Source organism: Polypterus senegalus, chromosome 9 (genome assembly GCF_016835505.1).
Source record: "Polypterus senegalus isolate Bchr_013 chromosome 9, ASM1683550v1, whole genome shotgun sequence".
Classification (NCBI taxonomy): Eukaryota; Metazoa; Chordata; class Cladistia; order Polypteriformes; family Polypteridae; genus Polypterus; species Polypterus senegalus.
The window spans coordinates 115,627,194-115,652,669 of record NC_053162.1 but is presented as its reverse complement, the minus strand read 5'-3'; the positions used below and the strand labels follow the sequence as shown (position 1 = coordinate 115,652,669).

Sequence of the window (25,476 nt, the reverse complement as noted above, 5' to 3'; positions counted from 1 at the left end):
GTTCAGCTGCATTTATAACAAAATCTTCAAAGAGAATGGTTAGAAAAAAATAGCTCAGTTCCATCCAAGGCCATAGAACATTCTTTACAAAATTTTGCTGATTAGTCTTATATTTTAAAATGAAGCTTATCAGAAAACTTGTCATATGTTTGGCATCTTACTTGGACAATAACCAGACACTGCTTGAGACAAGCCGGGGAGTGGCTGAGAGCTGCATTCCACAGCTGGAAGCACACTTCTGTTAATAATAATACCTAGCCACACAGAGAACATGCAAATTTTCATACAGAAGCTAGCAATAGATTTTAAATTCCATTCCACACTTGCACAGAGTGCAGGGACTTGCAGGTAAATGAGAGTATATGGCTGACAAGATGCAAGGCACACTGATGGTAATTCCATGGGAGGAAGGGGCAGTTTCACCAGAGAGACACACCTGTTGTGGATCCAGTGAGAGAGGAAAGACAAACAAGAGAACCAAGTGAAGCTAGCGGACAAGAATTATCTAGGTCATTGTAGCCACAAGAGTACACTAGAAGTGGAAAAGAAAGCTCTTTCCATGAGGGAGTAATGCAAACAGGGATTTGACAAGTTAGCAAGATTTCTGTTGGGAAATAAGCATTCAGCAAACAGAGTTTTTCATTGGGACAGTTGGAAGATTAACTGTTGTGGGAACACAGCGCATCTTGGACTTCACACCACCAAAGATTGTATCCTCTATTATTATGCTTTAACAAACTTTACAGTGTGGACTGTGTGCTTTTCTTTTTAAAATGTTTTTGCTCCTGATACTTTTAGAGTTTGATGTACCTTTATCTTCTTGGTGGATTTTATATTGTCTTGTGTAATACAAGCTACTGTTATTTTCTTGAAATTGCTGTTGTGTCTTTCATTGCATGTTTACTCACAAGCCCAATTTAAAGAAACCTTTGCAATATTATCTTTATATCCAAGAGTTCCTAGACTTTTAATAAAACTGGGTCTCATAGTCAGATATTGTAATTGTGTTAAGGTTTGATTACCTAGAAGTGTGACCTACTGTAGACACCCATTAAACTATTCTAAATATAAAGTTTAAAAAAGAATATGGGTAAGAGAAAAATTTGAGTAAATTTCTAAAATTAGAATGAAAGGTACTTTTAAAACAACTTAAAATTTTCTGTGACAAAATATTTGTTTTCCAGTGTTACTGTTTTTATTTTAGGGACTTTTCAGGTTTCCATTTCTATTCATTATTATTAACTGCAATAGCAAAACCTTAGGGTACAGTGGCAAGTCCATCTGTTTGATGCATTTACAAAGTTCTGTAAACAGGATATGCTAACCCTTACATCCCTCTTTCTTTCTGGTCTTTTCTGCCTTTTCTTCACTGAATATTCCAGCTAATAGATCTATCTTTCTTCTGTACTTCTTGTTCCTCTTTTCATTGGACACTGCCACCTTTTTCTGGACACCAGACAACGTTATGCCAAGTCATGGATTTGATTGCCATTTTATTGCATCCTATTTCTGTCACATGATGCCCAGTTGTGCACAATATATTTATGGCAATGGTGCATCCAATCTGCCATCAAAGACTTCGAATTCCAAAATGTATAAAATGTTCACAGTCTTAGTGGGTAGGTTTTAAGAGAATTTTTCAGGGAAAAAGATGCTGCCGTGTTTATTTTTCATTTTTGATAATGTTTCACGCTAGATACTTTCAGCTTCATTCTGATTTCACGGAATTTTTTACCTTCTTTTTGTCCTCATCTAATGCTTTTGTGTCTCTCATCTCCTGGGGCCTCATGTATAAATGGTGCGTACGCCCGTTTCCACGCTCACATCGCAATGTATAAAAATTTAACTTGGAGTAAAGCCATACACATTTTCATGCCAGCTCAATCCCTTGCATACACAAGTTCTCTGCTCGATTTTGCAAACTAGTGGCATCCTGTGTCAAAGCAGTGCTACTGTTTCTGTGTGGTTTCCCTTTATTTTTTAGATTCACATTCCTGACGCAGCTTTATCAAATACCCTGAAATTAACCGCATATCACTTTTTAGTTCAAGGCATCTGATTGTAATCAACCTGTAATGATATAATTGTGCACCAAATGGCCAAACTATTCCAAATACCATAGCAACTTTAGCATTGTTACTATCAGTGCACCACTCAGTGTATCTTAACCCAATGTATCTGAGTGTGGAATAACAGCTGTACAGCAGCTGATTAGAAAGCTGTATGGCAGATTTTGTAAAGAGTGAGGAGAAATATCGGGATACAGCTTCTTGTACGTTCTGCCTCGGCCATGTGCACAGTCTATTTGAACTTTCCCATTTGGCAAATGCTTCAGAGCCTCTCCTGTATTAATCTCGTGGTTCAGAAACAGTTTCATCCCAAGAGCTACAATATAATCACACTCAATCAGTCCATCAAGTGTCCCAGTAGAAATATTTGTACTTATAAGTGCAATTTCCTTACTGTAAACTTGCATTACAGTTGCAATATTGCACAACCTGAGACACTTTCTCTTTCATACATTTATATTTTCCACTGTTTTTTATCCTATTATTATTAATATTGTTGTTGTTATTAATGTTGTTATTTTACTATTTTATAGGAAAATAAATTTATGGAAGATTTGCATATTGAATCTCATTGTACCATACAATAAAACTAAAGGAATTCAATTTAATTCAATAGAAGGGAGCGTGTATTTACAGATGATGATGACTGAATTCTAATAGCTATCATCACGAAAATGATATCAAGTATACATCTTAGTATTTAAATTGTTCAGAGAGCTGTAACATTGTGAATGTAATGTATTCTGTGTCTTGTCGACGTAAAAGAAAGCCTGTTTAAGAAGTACGCAGTGATTCACACACATAAGAGTACATAGAAGAACACATAGAATACGAAGCATTTAACGTGCTACTTTAGTTATGATGGGATTTGAGAAACTATTAAATGATTTAAGATGAAGTTTATGACGTTCTACTTTAATGAAAAAATAAACTACGTGATTAAAGTGGAAATTTCACCTTATTTTTCACACTGTGTCCCAGTGTTTTATTATTTTCTCTGTACCCTAATATGCTTCCATATGAAATTCAGATGTTGGGCTACAATTCGCCTTTCCACTGTAACTTTGGTATCTGCCCACTTCTTATTTATTTCGGGCACTGTTCGACATTTTGAACTTTCAAATTTCTCTGACACTCTGTCACTCGATCAACTTGCTTTTCTTGTTTATATCACTGCTTAAACCAACAAATAGTAAGTTTTTCTTTGCCTCTACTTGGTAGTCGCTGTAATTCTTCTTTTACCCCGTGCTTTCGCCATTGTCTTTTCACATAACACAAAACATAAGGGGCTATTTTATATTTATTTGCATATTCAAAGAGGCATTATTCTGGGAGGAGTTGAGGTGGACAGCAGCAGACACATGCATTACTTTTCACGCTGACCGGGATTTATGTAGCGGAACAATGTGGAAGTTGGTGTACGCACAGATTTATGCATCTGGATTTTTTTGTGCATACACACATTTCCGCTTTTGTCCATACACCATGTTTTAGTGTAAATTGTACGCACAGCATTATGCATGAGGCCCCTGGTTTTCCATTATCTTTTCCATGCATTGCAGAACACTTAAAGCAGCAACTGGTATGGTGCTAGAATTTATTTCTCTTAGTTAATTTTTCTGTGCATAAGTATATGTAGGATTATGGGTTTCTTTATGTTGGGTAAATTTCTGTGCAGTTACTTCTGCAGTATAATGTTACTGATCATAATTATTATTTATTTCATGGTGTTGCAAAGTTATCTTGATTTTCATGTGGGTGGCTTTAACAACTGCTCTCTTTCTGTTGTTCATGGCACTTCATTCCAAGATAGCTACTCTTAAAAGAGATGCACAAATGTTCTAACGGAAGCCAAGGGCATGCTTGAAATCCTTCCCCTGAAAGCACTTAAAGTGAATGAACACAGGTCATTATATTAACATTTATAAATCAGTGGTAAATGTCAGTTTCAGCAAGGTAACACCCAAACTTTTATTTCAATCGTTAATTATGTTTATTTGCAGAAAAAACAGACATAAATGTTAGATATGAAAACCATACAACCTAAACTATTCAAATCAAAGTTATACAACAAGCTTCATGTCAGGTGGCTATAGTTTTAGTTGTTGCATCCTTTGTCTTCTTAAGAGCATATATGATAGATGAATAAATCTGACAAAGCTATCTTCTGTCTCTGGCAGTTGAGATGTATCTGAAAATGTTTTCAACATCTTTTCCTTTATAGGGTGCCTTTGATGGCTATTTTATGTAAGGTCTTGCATCAGCCAAAATTGGACTGATAAATAAACTAATGGATTATCCTAGATTAAACATATGCATTCAAATGGTAATAATATGTTGCATTTAATTTTATATTTGCATATACCCCAGAATCCAACACTCTCTCGAATCACATTTCTAATCCACTTTCCTATTTTCCTTTAAAACATACAAATCATCAGTTATGTAGCTCCTTATGATCGCATGAGTTAATTTGCACCTACCTGCTTTTCTGGTTACAGAACATTTTGATCACACAATACTGACAATGTCAGCTTTCCCTTATGAGCTCTAGGCGCACAGTTTATTCACTTAAAAGCTATATCTAAATAATCCTAAAATAAAAAAGTGCTGAAATACAACACACAAATTAAATATTATAGGTCATATTTAGCAACCTGTATATTTTTGTACTTGTTGCACAATGCATCCGGCTTAAGTTAAAACTCTATATCAAACCCCCAGTCATTAAATATCTGTGACCAAGTAAATTCTCAATCCTGTGTTGTTAATCCATCATTTCTGAAGGGATAATCTTGATTCATTTTCCACCCAAATCTCAAAGAAGGTGCCCATGTCTACTGTATTCTTCCATACTCCAGATCATTATCATAAGTATGTTCAAACCATTCCTTTTTTAATGTATACAGAATGAATTTTAACTTCTGATTTGCTGTTTTCCCTGTGTTCACTGTCAGATTTTTGTGTGATTAAACACATGATTAACCATAAAATTCCTATCTCTGTGATCTGTGGTTAGACAGTTTCTTGTTCAGTGCTTTAACAGAATGCAGAGCTGTGGGTCTCAAAGCACAGTAGTACATGGCAGAGTCGCTGAGAGTTAGAGTAGAAATTGTAAGACTTGTAGATTCTTGTTCTGCTTTTGAAGAAAAATGCTTCTGAGCAAAATGTGCAGTATTATCATATCCATTATTTGACCGGGCACCTCTGTACAGAATGTATTGGATGGCCTGGTTTGGATACTTTCGATACCAATATAGATAAACATAGGTGTTAGTTGTTGAGTAGCTGCACTGGAGTGTCACCTCACTGCCTTCTGTACCCAAGATGTTTGTTTCAAAATTAGTGACTGAATCATTTGTTACTAAAGCTGAAAAAAAGAAATAAACATATTAAACAGTATGGAAATTTACAAACAGTAAGTATCATTTTCATTTGACATAGAATACCTGGAGCAAAAGTTAAAATAAAGCTTATGAAGTAAGAGTACTTTCCCATTATGAATTACTGAATGTGTACAAAAACAGTCACATTGAATACTGTTAGTATTTAGACTAGTTTTATCTGAAAATATCTTTTACCTGCAGTCATGTTCACTTTCTAGTTGAAAGATGGGGCGTGTCAGCAGGCTGGCCTTATTATTCTGATGAAGTTTTAGTTTTTAAAATTTACATGCAAAACTGGTGAGGCTAGGAAAACCACAATATTTTAAGAATTATTTGTCGATCTGAGCCTAGTAGTGTTCAGTGAAAGATATTGTTCTTTCATGAATGGAATGTTTCAAAACAATACTTTTAAAAGAACATTCCACCCAAAAATATTTTTTAAAATGTTACTTATCCCATGACATTTGTAGAAAAATTGTTATTCTCATGTTTTAATGTTGATGGAGCTAACAAAGCTTCCGCTTTAATGGAAGTGGACGGTTGCGAATGCTAGACAACAGTAAACAATATAAAAACATTGCTACATAATCTCATCCATTTCAGATCATCAAATTTGTATATTTATTTCTCTGGTAAAATAAAAGTAGCCCACAAGTCCTTTCATATTGCATTGCAATTTTGTATTGAAGACAGGTCTCTTGCCTCTCTGTTTGTGTATGGCCAAGATGCTTCTGGATTGAAGAACAGTACAATTTTATCATGTTTCAGCCAAGGTGTATATCTTTATGTACATTTTACTTTACTGCATCTTCGTTGTTTGTTGTAAAATATAATTTTTTACATATTTGTGGTACATTATGTTTTTCAATATATTGATCAAACTAGTTTGTCTGATTTGGGGCATATTTTGTACATCTTTTGACCTTTCTGATAAATTCGTTTTATACAAAGATTCTTTGTTGCTTCTGAAGTCAATGGCTCTTACGTTTTTCCTTTCCCTTACAACACATTTTGATATATTATGGAACATTTAAAGTGATTTGAAGTTCAGAAGCCTATTTGTCATTTTTGGGGCCTAGACTGTAGAGTTTAGAATTAGGCTTTTTGGGGTGAGGATTATTTTCAGGCAGGTCAGTGAAGTCTTTACCCTGATTTTGTGGGTCTTATGGAGACCTCACACCTGTTGTTATTTGATGTGCAGTCAATTACAACAAATGCTATCATCGCAACATTAAATGAATTCACTGATGTGTTGGTTAGTTAAACATACCAAATTACAACACAATTTGTTTTACGTTTTTTATTTTTATTTTATTTTATTTTTACAGTTGAGGCAGGTGCAGTGCAGGTTAAGTGGTTTTAGTGCATTGGGAACAGTCATTTAAATGGTAATCTTATCATTTAAACTGCAGGGTCTTAACTTTTCAGCCACACTGTCTGCCGAAAGAAGACACTAACAGGAGTGCAGCCAGCCTCCCAGATAGGGTGATGATTTTATGGAAAAACTTGACCTTTTCTTTTAATTAACATACTGTTTTGTTCATTTTTGCTATATTTTATATATTTCCCTACCATAAGGGTTTCTGGTAAAAAGGTTAAATAGAGATACAAGATAGACCTAGATATTGAAAATGAGTAATGTATTTTGTATTATTTTCAGTGCATAGAATTGTCTATCATATTCTTAAAACTGTCAAATTACTGTTAATGTCAAAGCAAAATACAGCTATTAATAATAAAAATATGAAAAAACTTCACATTATTATTCAACTGCCTCTGTCAATAGCATTGCTTTGCAATTATGGAATTTTTACTTAACATATATAATCTTTTATAATATATTACATGAATTTGTAACAATGAATTATTAAAACACAAGGAAAAGTACTGAAGGTAACTCAAAGGTTAACTAAACGCTGCTTAAAACTTGAGCACATGAAGTCTGCCTCACCTTAGAGAAACCAGTAACTTGATTTTCCAAGCTTAGAATAAGGTAAATGAGTAAAGAACACCCCTCTAGAAAGCTAGGATAAACTAATAGGAAATCCCATCCACCCCTCTTATAAAACAGCGCTAAGATCAATAGGAGAATCCGCAGAACATCCCTATCAACGAGGTGGCATTCAGATAAATTGGAAAGTCAGCAGCAGACAGAAAATACTGGTGTTACTAGTTGATTGAATGGAATAATAAAGTTCTGCAAGAGGACAAGAAGATATGGAAAAAGATGATCCGCTGTGGCAACCTCTTAACGGGAACAGCCAAAAGAAGAAGAATGGTAATAAATATGTACGAAAGCAAATGAATTGTTTAATTAATAGTTCACTACATAGATTGAGACATTTGTGTGTACTCAGTGTAAATAAAAAAAAAATCTAAATTTTCATAAGATAAAGATAGAGGAAAGTTTTTTCACAACATAATTTTGGTGTCCCCAGCATGATTAGGAAAAGGCACAAATGGTCCAAATGGCAGGACGAGACTCAGATAAAATGACAGAAATCTTAAAATGTAAGCATTTTTACGATTAAAATGTTTGTGTCAGGATTTTGGTCTTGTCTGTTTCGGGAGATTGATGTCAGAGGCAACTAACTCCTTTACCAGCAGTGTTATTTTACATTTTTATTTTACTATCATCCTGAGATGTCATGTGTTTATTGAACCTTAGGGACTTTAATTAAAGTAAGTGCAAGTATATACAAGCATAAGTAGCAGAAAAAGGGCTCAAAAAGAAAAGAAAAAGACAGTTAAATCTTCATCCAAGTCTAAACAGGCCACAAGTTCAAGGTACAGTCTGCCACATATTAACCAAGATCAGGGGTCTCCAAACATTTTGCCATAAGGGCCACATTGGGTACTTCACCACTTTTCAGTGAGCCGTAGTAAAAAAAAAAAAGATAAATAACTTTAGATATATGAGTTTTATTGAGAGCAGAACATTTTATTAACTAATTACACAGCATGTGAGATTAAATTATTTTATATTAATGATGACGAACACTACCAGCAAATTCTCATATTTTCATCACAAATTATAATAAAACCATTAATGTGAATGATGAAACTGTTTTTGTGTTTTCAAAATCTTATTAAATTGAGGTTCAAATGTTGAAATGCTAATTACAAGTAGTGACTTCAAATGTTCATCAGATAAATTTGCCCTGTATTTTGACATTGATATGTTTCATTCGGGAAAAAGTTTGTTCGCAAAGATACATTGTCCCAAAAATGGAGATACATTTACAAGCAAATTTCTTCAAATTTGGAAACTGCTCAGAGTTCAAATATTTATAAAAACCGATCAAGTTTCCTTCCTTGTATTTATGTTTAATATGTTCATTTGCCTGAATTTCAATAATTTCCATTTGAATTTGACTTAGGACATCAGCAACATCACAGTTAAATGGATTTTGAAACAATCAAATTTCCCTAGCATTGGCATCCAAATCAGCAAATCGCTTCTGAAAATGTTGTTTAAGATCTGAAATAACTAAATTTGTGAACGAGAAAGGAAATTCTACTTCACCCTTTTTATGTAATTTTGCACAGTATGGCATATGAGCAAAGTTACAGTCTTTCATCTGGCCTTCCAGAAGTATCAACTTTGCTCTCAATGCCTTGATATAAGTTAATAAATCACAAATTAAGTTACTGTCACCCTGCAACTTTAAATTCAAATTGTTCATGTGGTTCGCCAGATCTGCAAAAAATGCAAATTTCCAAAGCCACTCAGTATCTGATAAAAGTGGTTCATAATGGTTTTTCTTTTGAGACATTTGAGACAATTGAGACAAAAGGCTTTATCCTATCTCTTCGATTGTATGAAGAAGTATTTTATGCCCCATTCTTCATTAAACACACAACATTCATTATCAACTTTTCTTTTCTTTTTCCCACCCATGTTAAAACTATAAAAGAGAATAAATGTTGGCGCACGTGGCTGGGGGTGGAGCCCAGCTGGGACGCCCAGGAAGACCGGAGGAGGGCTTGTACCTCCTCCAGACCGCGAGGGGGCTACCGCCCTGGTTGTGTTGGGGGCCATGGGTAGAGGGCTTGGAAGCCCAACCCTATAGGGACCCGTGGCCACTGCCAGGCAGCGCCCCGGTGCCTGAACAACCCTGGACCTCAGCACTTCCGCCACACCAGGAGTTGCTGGGGGGAAGAGGAGCAGGGACAACCGAAGGGCTTCCGGGTGCGCAGCCGGCACTTCCGCCACACGGGGGTGTGTCCACAGGAAATTGCCGGGAAGCAGCTGGAGCCCATCCAGGTTCCTATATAAGGGGCCGCCTCCCTTCATTCAGTGGCGGAAGTCGGGTGGAAGAGGACGGAGCTGGAGAGAGGACTGGAGGCGGCTAGAAGGAAAGGCATTTGGACTGTGAGGCCTGGACTTTGGGGGATCGGTGCTGTAATTAGTGTAAATGTAACTGTATTTAGTGTAAATAATAAATGAGTGTGTTGGGTGAAACAATGATATCCGTCTGTCTGTGTCCAGGTCCAGTTCCACAATGTATAAATAATTATGAAATTATTAAAATCACGAGAACTCTGTTCAAGCAAATATGTGAATAAGTGAATATGCACCTTTAAATAAAAATATACAATTACAAATTTAGTATTACACTGCTCCACTGCAAGTATTCTATGGACAATTAACTGTAATGTCTAGTAACAAACTTCCAGATTCAGTTTAAGGATTAGTCACAGCGCCAGGGCTGCCTACAACGCCACAAATTGACAATGTCGATCGAGGCCAAACAAGTACAAAGAAATACCGCAAAGTATATAATTCAGTATTAAATAAATTTGTGAGTAATACTAATATTAACATAATATGGAATATCAATGTATTTTGAACACAATTAGAATTAATCCATTTGAAATCTATCAACACCCCATGGCACAATTCTTCCGTGGGCTGGATAAAATCGTGTTGCAGGCTGGATGTGGCCTGTGGGCAATACTTTAGAGACCCCTGACATAGATAGAGCTCCAGGGATTTGACACTGCAGCATCAGCTCCATTCGAAAGTGAAAGCGGGAGCAAAACTGCAAATGAGTCGGGCCAGGAGAACTCATCAATTCCAGAAGGTTTATTGGAACTGAGCATATTCTTACCATCCTCACTGTCAACTACCCCACATGAGTTAGCAGCACCAGCTGCAACCAGGCTTGCTACTCCACCCGTGGAGCACAGAGGAGACTGAAACGAACAGTCTGAGCCAAAAGTAATGATCAACGCAATGGCTACCACAATAACTGCTGCTCTCAGGTGGCACATAAAGGAGGAAAGATATAAAGGATATAAACAAGACAAACGCGAAGCTGCTTCACAATATTAAAACCTAGGATAAATGTTTAAGCAATTGCTTTGAGGCAACCTTTAAAGGCATGCTAGAAAAAATTGAGGAAACAATACAGGAAAATGCAAGTAAATTTAAGAATAAATTTAGAGCACTTGGTGCTCAGCTTGAAGATGTCAAGCAAATGTTCACAACTTGTATTGAAATAGCTGAACAACTGGCATGTACCGCTGACCAAAAAGCAACAGCTGCAAATTCTGAATGCAAAGTGCTTGGAGACAGACTAGCCGCACTGGAAAATGCATACAGAAGGAGTAATATTAGAATCAAAGTCCCTGAAAATCAAGAAAGTCCAAACCCAGTGAAATTTAAAGTACTATTATCTAAAATAATTAGAGAGTACTTTAAATCAGACACCAAGATATTAGCAGCTTACCTCATACGTAGATCGACTGCTTCAAAACCTAGAAGCCTTATTGTGCATTTTGACAAATTACAATCTAAATTAAATCTGATGTCAGTTCTCAGACTGAAACAAGAGATTATATTTGAAAATAACCGCATTCGTATTTTTCCTGATTTCTCACCTTCAACAGCTGCTAAACGTGCCAACATTAAAAAGCGCTTATGCAAAACTGAAGTCAGATACATCCTCTTCCATCCATCCATCTTCTAACCCGCTGAATCCAAATACAGGGTCACGGGGGTCTGCTGGAGCCAATCCCAGGGCACAAGGCAGGAACCAATCCTGGGCAGGGTGCCAACCCACCGCAGGAAACACACAAACACACCCACACACCAAGGCCAATTTAGAATCGCCAATCCACCTAACCTGCATGTCTTTGGATTGTGGGAGGAAACCCACGCAGACACGGGGAGAACATGCAAACTCCACGCAGGTATGACCTGAGAAGCGAACCCAGGTCTCCTAACTGCGAGGCAGCAGCGCTACCACTGCGCCACCGTGCCGCCCGATACATCCTCTTGCAACCTGCTAAATTGAGAGTGGATATTCAAGGCAAGTTGTACATTTTTAGTTCTCCAGATGAAGTAGAAAAACAACTAAGAAAATTGATCCCGATTCATTTTTGAAGGATTGAGAAAGTGCTTTCTTTGGTAATATCACAAGAACAAATCAGATTTAATTAAAAGCAGACACTTAGCTTATTATCTTCAACACCTGTTTAATGTAATATATTCACCCACAACATCTAACACCAATAAAACATTCAATATGGTTGAATGGGACTACCTATTCAATACATTGCACAAATTTGTTTTTGGCCTGAACATATATCCATGGATCAGACTACTGTATACCAGTCCATATGCTTCAGTTTGTATTAACATTATTTCAGACTACTTCAAATTAGAATCTGGACATTGACATAAATAGATGAACACACACAGGTTTGGTCTGCAATAGAAATAAAATCCTGTGGTACTCAAACTTACACAGTTTTTAATGTTTGGAAAACGTACAGGATTAAATCACTTAGAGATTTGTACATAGATGATGTCTTTGCATCCTATGAACAATTACACTTAGTATCCCATCAACACAATTTTTCCATTATTTCCAAATTAGAAACTTTGCTAAACAAAATCTGCTCATTTTTCCTCACCTCCCACCTATTTCTTTTTCAGAAGAAATATTGATCAGTCTTGCAGCATTTCTATAATATAGAAAATTACATTTTAAAGTCCCTTCATTTCAAATAGAATAGTGGAAAAAGATCTCTTACTCAACATTTTCGAAAAGGAGCAGAAGGAAGCCATGCACAGAATTCACTGTAGCTCCATATGTGCAAAGCATACAATTATTCAACTTAAAATCTTTTATTGAGCACATCTATCATGTTTAAAATTGTCCAAAATGTTTCCAGGGCAAGATCCAACCTGTAAATGTTGCAATCGAGCTCCAGCCTCACTGGGCCGTATGTTTGGGTGTGCACCTAATTAACAACATTCCGAACCAAAACCTTTAAATGCCTATCAGACAGCCTTGGTGTCACAATCACTCCTAATCCATTAATACCTGTGTTTTGTATACTCCCAGGTGGGCTTAAAGTGGAGAAGAAGAAACTAACTGTTAATGTCTTTACTTCACTATTAGCACATTAACTTATCTTGCTCAACTGGAAGAATCCTAGCCCACTTCTTATAAGTCAGTAGGTAACTGATGTTATATACTATTTGAAATTGGAAAACTCAAGTCCTCGCTAAGTGGATCTGTTCAAAGGTATTTTAAAACCTGGCAGGATCTAATCAATAACATTTTAGAATAAGCTTTTATATTGCAAAAGGATTCTCCTCCCTTTTTTCTACTGTTAAAGTTTTACTCTGGCTGTTGGCCTTGCTCTCTTTCTCTTGGGTGGGAGTTGAATTGAAGTTATTTTTATTATGTTTGACTTGTTTGTATGGAATGTGCCTTGTTTTAAGTAAATCTCTTTATTATATAAAATAATCCTGGGATGAGACGAGACTTTTTAACCTGGGACTAGACGTGACTTTATCAGAAAGATACTTTCAAGTCTTGCAAGATAAGACTTTGTGCCAAGAGATTTAACCACACCCGGGGCCAGAAATAAAAGACAAAGACTAGATGACAAAGTAGAATGTCATAAAGAGGTTCAAAAACATTGGCGTGATACACATGCAGAGCATGTTAGAGATAACTAAAGTACTAAAATTCGAAAGTCTCAAAAAAATGATAGTAAAGATTGGATTAGCGCAAACAAACGGAAATTATTACTTTGAAATAATCGAACAGTAAAAAGAGATCAAATATATTGTTTGGAATCAAACTTTAAATCGGAGACTTGTAGATCATGTAATTCGTGTTGCCATCAGGGAAAAGTACTGTTTCTTCCCAATGAAGAAGCATATCCACAAGAATTAAAAGATTTGTTGTTTGGTGAAAGTGAAATCCATATATGCGAGCAAAAGAGGCGCAAAGTGGCTGGCGCGTAGCACAGGCAGGGGGGTTGGTGAGCGAAGCAAGCAGGGGGCAAAGCCCCCTAGTTTAATTTTTAAAAAAAGTTTGTGTCAGTTTCACTGCGATTTTGTCATATCCAAGGAGAAATGGTACGAAGCCTCCCCAATAGGACTAAGAGTACTGAAAGAACAGTGAGAGTACAGAGGGATTATTGTAAATAAGTTTGTAAATAAATTAAAATCCTATAGAGTATTTATAGGCTTCTACGATACTGCCCCAATATAATGGAAGTATAATGTTGGGAGAATGAGTGTGTAGGCAAAATTCCTAAGGTTAGGGCTTCACTGTAGTTTTTTATTCTTCCAGTAAAGGAGAACAGGAGGTGAAAATCCTGCTTAATACCGCTTTAGTTTGTTAGCTGGGATGTTGGTTCATCAAGTGGCGGTAACATTGAAACAATCACTTTGGAATAGATCCACACCTGGCCAAGGCAAAAGGCCGCCTCAGTGAATTACAATAGGTAGTTCCATTGGAGTGGAGAGCAGGTAAAAATCCTATTGCAAACCACTCCAAAGTGAAGGTGTGGGGTTGTATTATCGACTATATTTAAGTTTACCCTTTCCTTTGTCAAGTTTGTTATTGGATTGGTCTACTCCCGCACCCTAAATAATAACACACACGCATACATAGATACACATACACTCAGACCCTAACCACAACAATGCCCTACACACACAGTTGGCTAACTTTTAGCACTTAAAAGTAAAAGAACCACACAAATGCTTTAGGTATAACACAACTTGTCACTCTCTCAGCACATCACGAGACTTATTTACTTTTGGCACGGACAACATGCGATGTTTTAAATAGACCTCAGACCTAAATATTACTTTTGGTCTCCAAGAAAATATTAAAACATACAAAGACTCAGTATCCTTGACTATAGGCCATTTATTAGCCAAGAACACCTTCTTCTCGCATTGCCCCTAACTTTCGAGCGGCGCCCTCGCTTTCAGCCTTAAAACCCCGCAGCGTAGAGCTAAATGGCAAAATCTCTAGCTGCTTCAGGTGCTCTTAGAAATCTACCTTATTACTTCAATCACTCTAGATATTAAGACAAAGCATAGAAAGATGAAAACAAGTTACTTTTTATTAAAGAACAAATAATAAGTAATAGAAAATAAGTTCGATAGTAAAGTCTGGATAAAATAGACTTTAAAAAAGCTTACTGAAAGGAATCAGTGATGTCAAAGATGAAAGTCCCAGGCAGCGGTTGATTTAGCAAATGATGTTCATGAGAATGCTGTTAACTGACGATCGGATGAAAACTGGTTACACGTGTCTTTGTTGTATTCTCTGACGTGGCTCTTCCGTCGTCACTGTTTCTCTTCTTCTTCTGCTTGTAACGTTGCTTAAAAATGAGGTATATTTATTATAAAGTTCCATGCCGTGGTTTCACAGCACATGAATGTTCCATGCACCTGATTGGCTGGCTGTCAATATGATGGATGAATTTTACTCCCCAGGTAATAAAGTTCTTTGAGATTGCCTCAGTTCTTCCTTTCTCAGGCTGTAAATCCCATTGATGTCCCAGATGTCCATCCGTAAAGTAATCAAGAACCTGAGGTATCAGGTCATGCTTCCTTTCTCGGGCTGTAAACCCCATTGATGTCCAAGATGTCCATCTGTAAAGTAGTCAATAACCTGAGTTATCAGGTCATGCTTCCTTTCTCAGGCTGTAAACTGTTATAACAGTGAGGTATACAAAAGAGGATATGTCTTTTTATTATAATGCCTCCTACATCTGAATTCATCTTGTTGGGTTTAAGCAAAATATAATACAGAATAAAATGTAGATTTTATACACCATAACACTCCACCCCTATTTTGGTCAGACAAACTAAAGATGAATTGTGGTCCTTTCAAGCCCTTGGCTGTCCGAGTTGGTGTTATCTTCCTCTACCCTTTCATTCACTTCCTATGGTCAGGTACTTTCAATCACCCAAACAGATTTGGCTCACTAAGGACTAGAAGGATAAAATAATAAAAAAACTTTTTTTTTTTTACCATTCTAACCATTCATTCCACCCCTGGACCCCTAAAATACAGTACATGTATTAGGAAAACAAAAATACATTCAATACAAAAACAAATTTTAAAAATATAAATGATTAAATGAACAATCATAGGAAGGAACTTCTTCACAAATTAAGCCTTATCAAAAAGTTTTGTTTTGCTTTTTTTTGTTTATTATTTTTTTTTTACTTAATTTATTCAATGAGTAGAGAGATCCGACTGCCACCAATACTGTCTAGAATATATTGGGACAACCTGCATGGGGTATCAAGTGTCATCCCGTCCAGCAGGTTACCACTAAATATTACGCCCATAAGGCGGAATCCCCTTCTAAATCAAGTAATGAAAGATACTTAAATTTTCCATATTAACAAAGGTGAATACTTGTCTTATTTGTAATGCTTAGTGATTGTAATGATACAGTTTTGTCTGTTTAGCAGAGGGTCCTGGTTTTAAGTCTTTATGCTGAACATAAGTAGTTCAGTAAATCTAATCCCCACCTGGCTGGCTTAATAGGTACATTCGCTGTTCCCCACCAATGCCACTTAAGTGTACAACTTCCATGTCATACACTGCCAGGGACAGGGCAGATTTACTGGATATTGTTACTTCCTCCATATTATTGGTCTTATGGACACATAAGCATTGTGTACTTTAAACCAAAGTCTCCTTAGTTTGATGCATAAATAAATTTGAATTAGAAGCAGAATTAGCATACATACTATTAATATCACAATTGGATGAGAAAGTTTGTTTAGTACATTGCTCGCTGTAGGTGACCAATTACCGAAGAAATCCCACCAATGATGATTTAAGGATGTTTTTAATTTCAGAAGCTATCCGAAGCACATCAATCCGATCTTGTTCTATTCGAGTGATGATTTTTGAAACCATATTGTTGGTCTTTGCTTCTTCTTGTAATCTTTGTATGGTCTTCTTATAATTGGTCATTAAATCTGGAGGTTCCAGGTGAGGTAACTCCACCCCTTCCAGTAAACCTGTCCAATCCCATTCTACATTTTACATAAGTGGATATGTTCTATCCTCATTAATATCTATAACCCAGTTTATGTTTTCCTTATAAGATTTATACTAGAATTTGTTACTTTGCCAATTACAGGAGCCCGTGTAGATTGTGTTTCAACTAACTGCATCTGCTTACTTGAAAGATCTGATAGTTTGCTATATATCTGTTCTGTGTCAATAGTGTTAACTACTCCTAAGCCTATTCCTCCTAATCCTAACAGAGAATTTATACCGTCCCAAAGACTCCTCTTTTGTCGTTTTATCTTTATATTATTTTCTGGGATGGGCCAAAATTCTTACCATTTAGCTTTACATTCAGCTTTATTTTGGAAAGGTATGCTGTAACCACTAACATTTATATGGACTAGCACTGTAACTAGCATCTGAGGTATTCTAACTGGCTTACATAATCTCCAACGTCTGAGCAGTGTAGCATTAAATGTTTCCTGTATGGGACTAACAGTCAATAGTGGACATAACAGTGTCTGTTTGATTCCCCTTCTTTCACAGCTCTGTTTCCACCTCCACCAACATTCATTTTCAGTGGATTCTATATTACATGTGGAGTCTTCTGGCTTATTAATATCTCTATACCTAGCAACTCCCCAACCTTTTAATACCCCACCTTTACAATTTAGTGTACATTCTTGGTCTTTTATTATTATAAAATACTTTTTTAGGGATCTCTGTTACTTAGCAAAAAATGTCTTTTACCTGTATAATAGATTTTTCTTCAATTTCTTTCCTCATAGTCTGTATATTATTTATTGAGCAATTAGTACATAATGAGAGACTTGCATGTTGGAAATTTATTTGTGTCCAGTTACCTTGAATTTCTACATTATGAATACAACAACAACAACATTTATTTATATAGCACATTTTCATACAAACAGTAGCTCAAAGTGCTTTACATATTAAAGAACAGAAAAATGAAAGACACAATTATAAAAAAATAAATCAACATTAACATCGAATAAGAGTAAGGTTCAATGGCCAGGGGACAGAAAAAACAAAAAAAACTCCAGACGGCTGGAGAAAAATAAAATCTGTAGGGATTCCAGACCATGAGACCGCCCAGTCCCCTCTGGGCATTCTACCTAACATAAATGAAACAGTCCTCTTTGGATTTAGGATTCTCACGGAAGGGCTTGATGATGATGATGGTCACGTAGACTTCTTCCTTTTAATCCATCCATCATTGTTGGAGCATCATGAAGCTTTGAGTAGGTGGAGGTGGCGCAGGCCACCACCACAAAGAAACCGGAAAAAGAAACAGAAAAGAGAGTAGGGGTCAGTACCGATTTTAGAGCCACCATGAATAGTTATTATGATGAATTGAACATACAGAGTATCAGGATTAAGTTAAATTAAGATTAAAATGAAGTTATAAAAAGGCCATGTTAAAGTAATGTGTTTTCAGCAGTGTTTTAAAGTGCTCTACTGTATCAGCCTGGCGAATTCCTATTGGCAGGCTATTCCAGATTTTAGGTGCATAACAGCAGAAGGCCGCCTCACCACTTCTTTTAAGTTTTGTTCTTGGAATTCTAAGGAGACACTCATTTGAGGATCTGAGGTTACGATTTGGAATATAAGGTGTCAGACATTCCGATATATAAGATGGGGCGAGATTATTTAAGGCTTTATAAACCATAAGCAGAATTTTAAAGTCAATTCTGAATGACACAGGTAACCAGTGTAGTGACATCAAAACTGGTGTGATGTGTTCTGATTTTCTTTTCCTAGTTAGGATTCTAGCAGCTGCATTCTGCACTAGTTGCAAACGATTTATATCTTTTGGGTAGTCCTGAGAGGAGTGCATTACAGTAATCTAGTCGACTGAAAACAAACGCGTGAACTAATTTCTCAGCATCTTTCAGTGATATAAGAGGTCTAACTTTACTTATGTTTCTTAAGTGAAAAATGCTGTCCTAATGATCTGATTAATATGTGATTTAAAATTCAGATTACAGTCAACAATCACCCCTAAGCTTTTTACCTCCGTCTTGACTTTTAATCCTAATGTATCCAGTTTATTTCTAATAGCCTCATTGTATCCATTATTGCTGATCACTAAAATTTCAGTTTTCTCTTTATTTAACTTGAGAAAATTACTATTCATCCATTCTGAGATACTAGTCAGACATTGTGTTAGTGAATCAATAGAATCAGGGTCATCAGGTGCTATTGATAAGTACAGCTGTGTGTCATCAGCATAGCTGTGGTAGCTCACGTTGTGCCCTGAGATAATCTGACCTAACGGAAGCATGTAGATTGAGAATAACAGCGGACCCAGGATAGAGCCTTGTGGAACACCATATTGGATATCATGTGTCTTCGAGTTGTAATTCCCACAACTAACAAAATATTTTCTCCCTGTCAGGTAGGATTCAAACCAATTTAAGACACTGCCAGAGAGGCCCACCCATTGACTAAGGCGATTTCTAAGAATGTTGTGATCAATGGTGTCAAATGCAGCACTCAGATCTAAGAGGATGAGAACAGATAAATGGCCTCTGTCTGCATTTACCCAAAGTCATTTACTACTTTAACGAGTGCAGTTTCTGTGCTGTGATTTGTTCTAAAACCTGACTGAAATTTATCAAGAATAGCATGTTTATTTAGGTGGTCATTTAACTGCATAATGACTGCCTTCTCTAGAACTTTACTTAAGAAGGCAGGTTAGAGATGGGTCTAAAATTTTCAAGAGCTGAGGGTCAAGATTATGTTTCTTAAGTAGGGGTTTAACTACAGCAGTCTTAAGACAGTCTGGGAAGACCCCAGTATCTAGTGACAATTTACTATGTCAGAACATTATCAATTAGCACGCCTGATACTTCTTTGAAAAACCTTGTTGGTATTGGATCAAGGGCGCAGGTGGAGGGTTTTAATTGAGAGATTATTTTTTTAAATCAGGTAAATCTATCCTAGTGAAAGAGTTTAATTTGTTTATAACAGGATGTTGGGGTTTAGGGGATCCTTAGTGTTGGGGAGATATACTATGTTATTTCTAATATCATTAATTTTTGATTGAAAATACAGCGACAGCCTCACAGGTTTCACTGGAAGCACTTAGGAGGCATTCCTTTGAGCTACCTGGGTTTAGTAGGCGATCAATTGTTGAAAATAAGACTCTGGGATTACTAGCATTGTTATTTATAATCTTGGAGAAATAGCAGCGTCTCTCAAGACGGACAGTGTTATTGTATTCTGTTATTTTGACTTTTAATATTTCGTGGTGGATAGTAAGTTTAGTCTTCCTCCATTGACGCTCAGCTCTACGGCATGTTCTCTTTAAATCAGACACTCTTTGGGTCTTCCATGGTATACCAATGCTAGAAGATTTTTTCACTGTCTTTTCAGGTGCAACTATGTCAACAGCAGCTCTCACTTTAGAATTAAATCTTTCCACCTTACTATTTACATTGTCCTCGCTATTATAGCTGGCACTATAAACGGACTGATTGCTTAAAATGTTTGTAAGTTTTAAAGCTGCTGCCGAATCAAAGAAGCGTTTTTAACAATATGCTTCTCATGAGTGTTTTTTATCATTATTTCTATATTAAAAGTAGAAGAAAATGGTCTGATAGACCAATATCAATGATCTGTTTTATATCAACTTTCAGTCCTTTAGTAATCACTAAGTCTAATGTATGACCTGCTTTATGTGTAGGCTGATTTATGAGTTGTCTCAAATCAAAAGAATCCAGGAGGTTCATAAATTCTTTTACTTTTAGATCACACTGATTATCTATATGAAAATTAAAGTCGCCAACTATTAGGAGTGTGTCATAGTTAGTAATTAAAATTGACATTAAGTCAGAGAATTCCTCAAAAACGACGCGTTATATTTAGGAGGTCTATACACGGATAGTACTAGAACTTGAGAATCTCCATGAATAACAACGGCGAGATACTCAAAGGACTTGAACTTACCAAAACTGACATCTTTACATTTTAATCGGCTCGAGTAAATGTTAGCCAATCCGCCCCCCCTTTTTCCCTGGCGGTTTGCATGAGTAAAACTGTAATCCGGAGGCGCAGATTCGATTAAAACTGCGCGCATCTGAATTCAGCCATGTTTCATTTAGTGCAATAAGATCTATTTTTTTATCACTAATAAGATCGTTGATAAAAAACGTTTTGTTAGTTAAAGCTCTAACATTTAATAGTGCCATATTTAATGTTTCGGAGGTGCAGAGATGAGTACTATGTGCGTTATTGTTACTTGGAATAGGAACTAAATTATTATTATTAGCGCTGCTCTGTGTGCATTTTTTGTTTAATCTGTGATCTGTTTTTATAGTTTTAATACATTATTACAGTATTAATTGTGTGCACTTTAACGGAAGACTCTATTAAACATTCATCATGTCCTGGCACAGCAGTATTATTTTCGGAAGGGGTTAAGAGCAGAGATAGATAGTCAAGAAAAACGAATTACCTTCGATATGTTTTCGGAGAGGACCCGGGCGCCGAAACTGTACGGATGCAGGCCATCACTCTTGAAGAGACGCGGCCTTTCCAAAAAGAGATTCCAATTGTTGATGAAACCGACATCCTTCTTCTTGCAGAAACCCTGTAGCCAGTTGTTCAACCCTAGCAGACGACTGTAGTACTCGTTGGATCGTCTGACGAGAGGTAGTGGACCCGAAACGAAGATCTTTGCCGATGGGGTCCTCTCCTTCGTGTCTTTAATCAAAGCTGCGAAGTCAGCCTTCAGGATTTCTGATTGTCGTTGCCTTATATCATTTACGCTGGCATGCAAGACGATTGATCCAACTGCCCTCTCCTTGTGTTTCTCGTAGACTGCTGGCGCACGTTTCATTACATCTCGGACACGAGCACCGGGAAAACAAGAAACAAACGATTTTGCATTAGGGCATGCGACATTAAGGTTTCTATCGATAGAATCACCTACCACATACATAACCAGGTGATCACCATACCCACTATGCCTGTCAAAAGAATGTAATAAATTGCGTACTCCATTTTAATCTATAAATTGTGGAGTTACCCTTATGGAAACCTCAGATAGACCTTCTTATTCCTTTTGCTTCTGATCTTCTTCTTCTTTTTCCTTTTGGTTCCAGTCACTGTTAGTCTGCTCTGTGGGCAAGTCTGTAGAGAGGAAGATAACAAGGCAGCTTCTGTCCATCAATTATAACCAATCTTGTATCTCCTTGACACACTGCTATTATTTCCCCTTTTCTGGGTGCTTTTCCTGGACTATTAATCCAGACCTTTCTACCAGGTGTAGATACATATGGTATCAAAATAACTGTTACTTTATCAGTCTTTTCTAAAGTGATTGAAGCAATAAAATCTCCTTTATTTATTTTAACATTTTCAGTTGCTCTGATTAACATACTCCATCTTTCTTCTGTTTCTATTGGCTCTATTAGAGTTAGATTATTATACAACTGTATATTCATAACTACTTCTTTTGGAAGATTACCACTTAGTCCGAGATTAATTTTCTTGCCTAGATTAGCTCCCAGACTCCATTCTACAGCTGAAAAAACTTTCAATTTATTTTCCTGTTGTTCTACTATAACATTGGCATTGGTTTGTTGAAGCTTCACAAGTAAAGAGTTCTCTTTCTGATTGCTTCCTGTTAATCTCCCAATAGGAGTGCTGTTAGCTACAGGTCGGTTATTCAAACAGAAAAGAGTCTGTTGTAAATATTTTGACCAACCTTTCATGTTAGACACCTCTGTTAGAGTTCTTAGTTGTTATTTTAACAAACCATTCATACGCTCAATTAGCCCTGCTCCACGTGGATGATATGGAATATGGAACAACCACTTAATACCTCTTTCCTTAGCCCACTTCTGCACCTGTAAAATGTGTACCGTTGTCTGACTGAATTTCATCAGATATACCATACACTTGCACCAAACAGGAAAGTGATTTAATTGTGTTAGCTTGTGTGGCTCTTTGTACAGGGTACGCCTGCATGATGCCTGTGTACGTGTCCACCGCAGTCATAAGATATCTTTTGTTCTGTACTGATCTTAATGGCCCTACATAGTCATTCTGCCATACTGCGCATGCCTTCTCACCTCGGTGTAATGACCCTCCTGATATTTTTTGTAATGGCCATTGTCTGACTTTAGCACATGTTTCGCATTGTTCAATTGCTTGTTTCATTTGATTTTCAGTGACAGGGGCACTTCTATTCCTACACCATTCTACTGATGCTTTAATACCTAAATGCCCTGAGGTCTGATGACCCCAAGCCGCTAATGCTTGCATGAGTTCTCTGTCCTCTGTACTTACTGCTCTAATATCTGAGGCAATGGCATCTGCCTTGTTATTAAACTCCTGTTTCTCTTTTCCTTTTTTTATATGTGCACTTACATGCCCAATCAGAACACCTCCTCTTTGTCCATTTTCCCATAGCGACTCCCACAGCTCTTCACCACCCCAAACAGGCTTCCCACGTATGTGCCACCTATCTTCTCTCCATTTTGGTGCCCACGTAACAAAGTCTTGAAAAACTGCCCAGCTGTCAGTATAAATTACAATAGGCCTTTCTGTCTGTCTTTCAAGCACCTTAGCCACAGCTCGCAACTCAGCCCACTGGCTAGATTTTCCATCCCCTTCTTCTACATGTTGATTGTTAGAAACTGGATGGTAAGCCACTGCTTTCCACTTTCTTATTCCTTTATGTAACTGAGCTGCCCCATCTGTAAACCATGAATTGGCTTTTTGTTCTACAGACAGGTCAGAAAATGCAGGAGCTTCACAAAAGGGTGATGGTTCAAGAGGTGGTATCTGGGGAAGATCAACCGGATCTTCAAACTGAACCGTGCCAGCCATAGCACCATGCAATGCACTAGGTTCTTTCCCTTCTAATTTAGCTCTAGGCTGTAAATACCACTTCCATTTACACAAAGTCTGATTTTGAGCTGCTCCTGTTCTACCCCCCTGTGTATCATCTCTGACCCATACCTGGATGGGTAAACCAGTTCTCAAAGTTACTTGAGCATCTTTAGTTATTCGTTGTGTATGTAGAAGGGCCCAGTAAGCTGCTAAAAGCTGCTTTTCTAACTGGCTGTACCGCTGCTGCGAACCAGTCATTTGTCTACTCCAAAAGCCAACAGGAACTCGTTTCCCCTGTCTTTTCAGCCACAAGCTCCAAGTTGCAACATTTCCTTGTTCACTGGCCTCTAGTTCAAAGGGAACACCTGCTTGCACAGGCCCCAAACCTTGATACTCTTGAATAGCCTCTTTAGCCTTATCAAAAGCAATTTGCTGACTTTCTCCCCATTTAAAAATGGCTTTCTTTTTTCACAATATCGTGTATTGGTCTAAGTATCAATCCCAAATGAGGAATGAAATTACGCCAATACCCCAGCAGTCCCACAAAAGACTGAGCCTCTCCCTTATTTACAGGTACAGGAACTTTTAAAATACTTTCAATCACTTTTTGTGGAATTTTCCTTTCAGGCCCAAGCCACATTGCACCTAAAAAGTTTACTTCTCGTGCAGGTCCCTGCATTTTATCATCATTTATTGCCCATCCTCTGCTATGCATGTACTTTATAAGTTCATCTAATACCTCAGCTAGCTTCTCTTCATTGTCCCCAGCTAGTAGGATGTCATCTACACAATGGAAATATGTAATTCTCTCCAGTGTTTTACAGTTAGCTAAATCCCTAGCTACTAAACCATGGCATAGAGTCGGCCTATGGAGATAACCCTGAGGTAGGACCTGAAAAGTATACTGTCTATCTTGCCAGGTAAAAGCAAACTGGTCTTGTGACTCAGCTGCTATTGGAATGGAGAAAAAAGCATTTGCCAAATCTATAACAACATGCCAATCCCCTGCTGTTTCCATTATTTGTTCTGTGATGGTGACAATGTCAGGAACAGCAGCAGTAAGTGGTGGGGCTTTTGCATTTAGTGCATGATAGTCCACTGTCATGTGCCAACTCCCATCCTTTTTTTTTACAGGCCACACTGGAGAGTTAAATGGGCTTATGGCTGGCCGTATAATACCCACTTTAAGTAGTTCCTGAATCGTTTCTCCAATTTCTTTATGGCCTCCTGGCAGTCTGTACTGTCTACAATTAAATCAGGAGTAGGTATAACCAAAGGGGACCATTTAGCTTCCCCCCTCACTATCTGTTTTAAAGACCTAATTCCAAAACTAAAAGTTCCCCACTCAGTCTTTATAGTTTGCCCTCGTATAATGTCTATCCCTAAAACATATTCCTCTACAGCACTGATCAACACAGGAGCTTTAAAGGAAGTACTATTTCCAATCGCAAGCCTCAACTGCACTATTTTGGCCAGAATTTCACTACCTCCATAGCCTGTAACAGTTACACATTCGCCCTCAAAATTATCTGTGTTACCATGAATCAAAGTTACTTCTGCTCCTGTATCAATTAAAGCTAAAACACGCTGTACTTGTCCCTTTCTCCAGAAAATTTTCAGAGGTGTATATGGGCGTCGATCCCCCACCATTACTGCCCTTACATCTGCTGCAGGGGACGCGCCTTCCCTTCAATCTCTAGGCTCAGGGGTTTTCCATCCCTTGCCCAGAACTGGCAACCGCTTCTCCTTTGTTTTATTATCTAAACCTTCCTTTACTGGCCACTGCCTTTGTTCTACTTCTAAAGGTGGAGCACTGGGCTTTTCTTCCAAAAAATCTTCAAAATCTTACCCCAC

The 25,476-nt window shown here is 37.3% G+C and overlaps 1 protein-coding gene and 1 gene segment (V, D, J or C); both read right to left on the bottom strand.

The window, feature by feature from the left end:
• Nucleotides 1-5,065: 5,065 nt before the first annotated feature.
• LOC120534899 lies at nt 5,066-5,614 on the bottom strand. The segment is given in 2 exon segments: nt 5,066-5,439; nt 5,519-5,614. Coding segments are annotated over 2 exon segments (423 nt in total).
• Nucleotides 5,615-22,617: 17,003 nt separating this feature from the next.
• On the bottom strand, nt 22,618-25,272 carry LOC120534898. The gene is given in 3 exon segments (XM_039762405.1): nt 22,618-24,090; nt 24,092-24,866; nt 24,986-25,272. Coding segments are annotated over 3 exon segments (2,535 nt in total).
• Nucleotides 25,273-25,476: the final 204 nt, after the last annotated feature.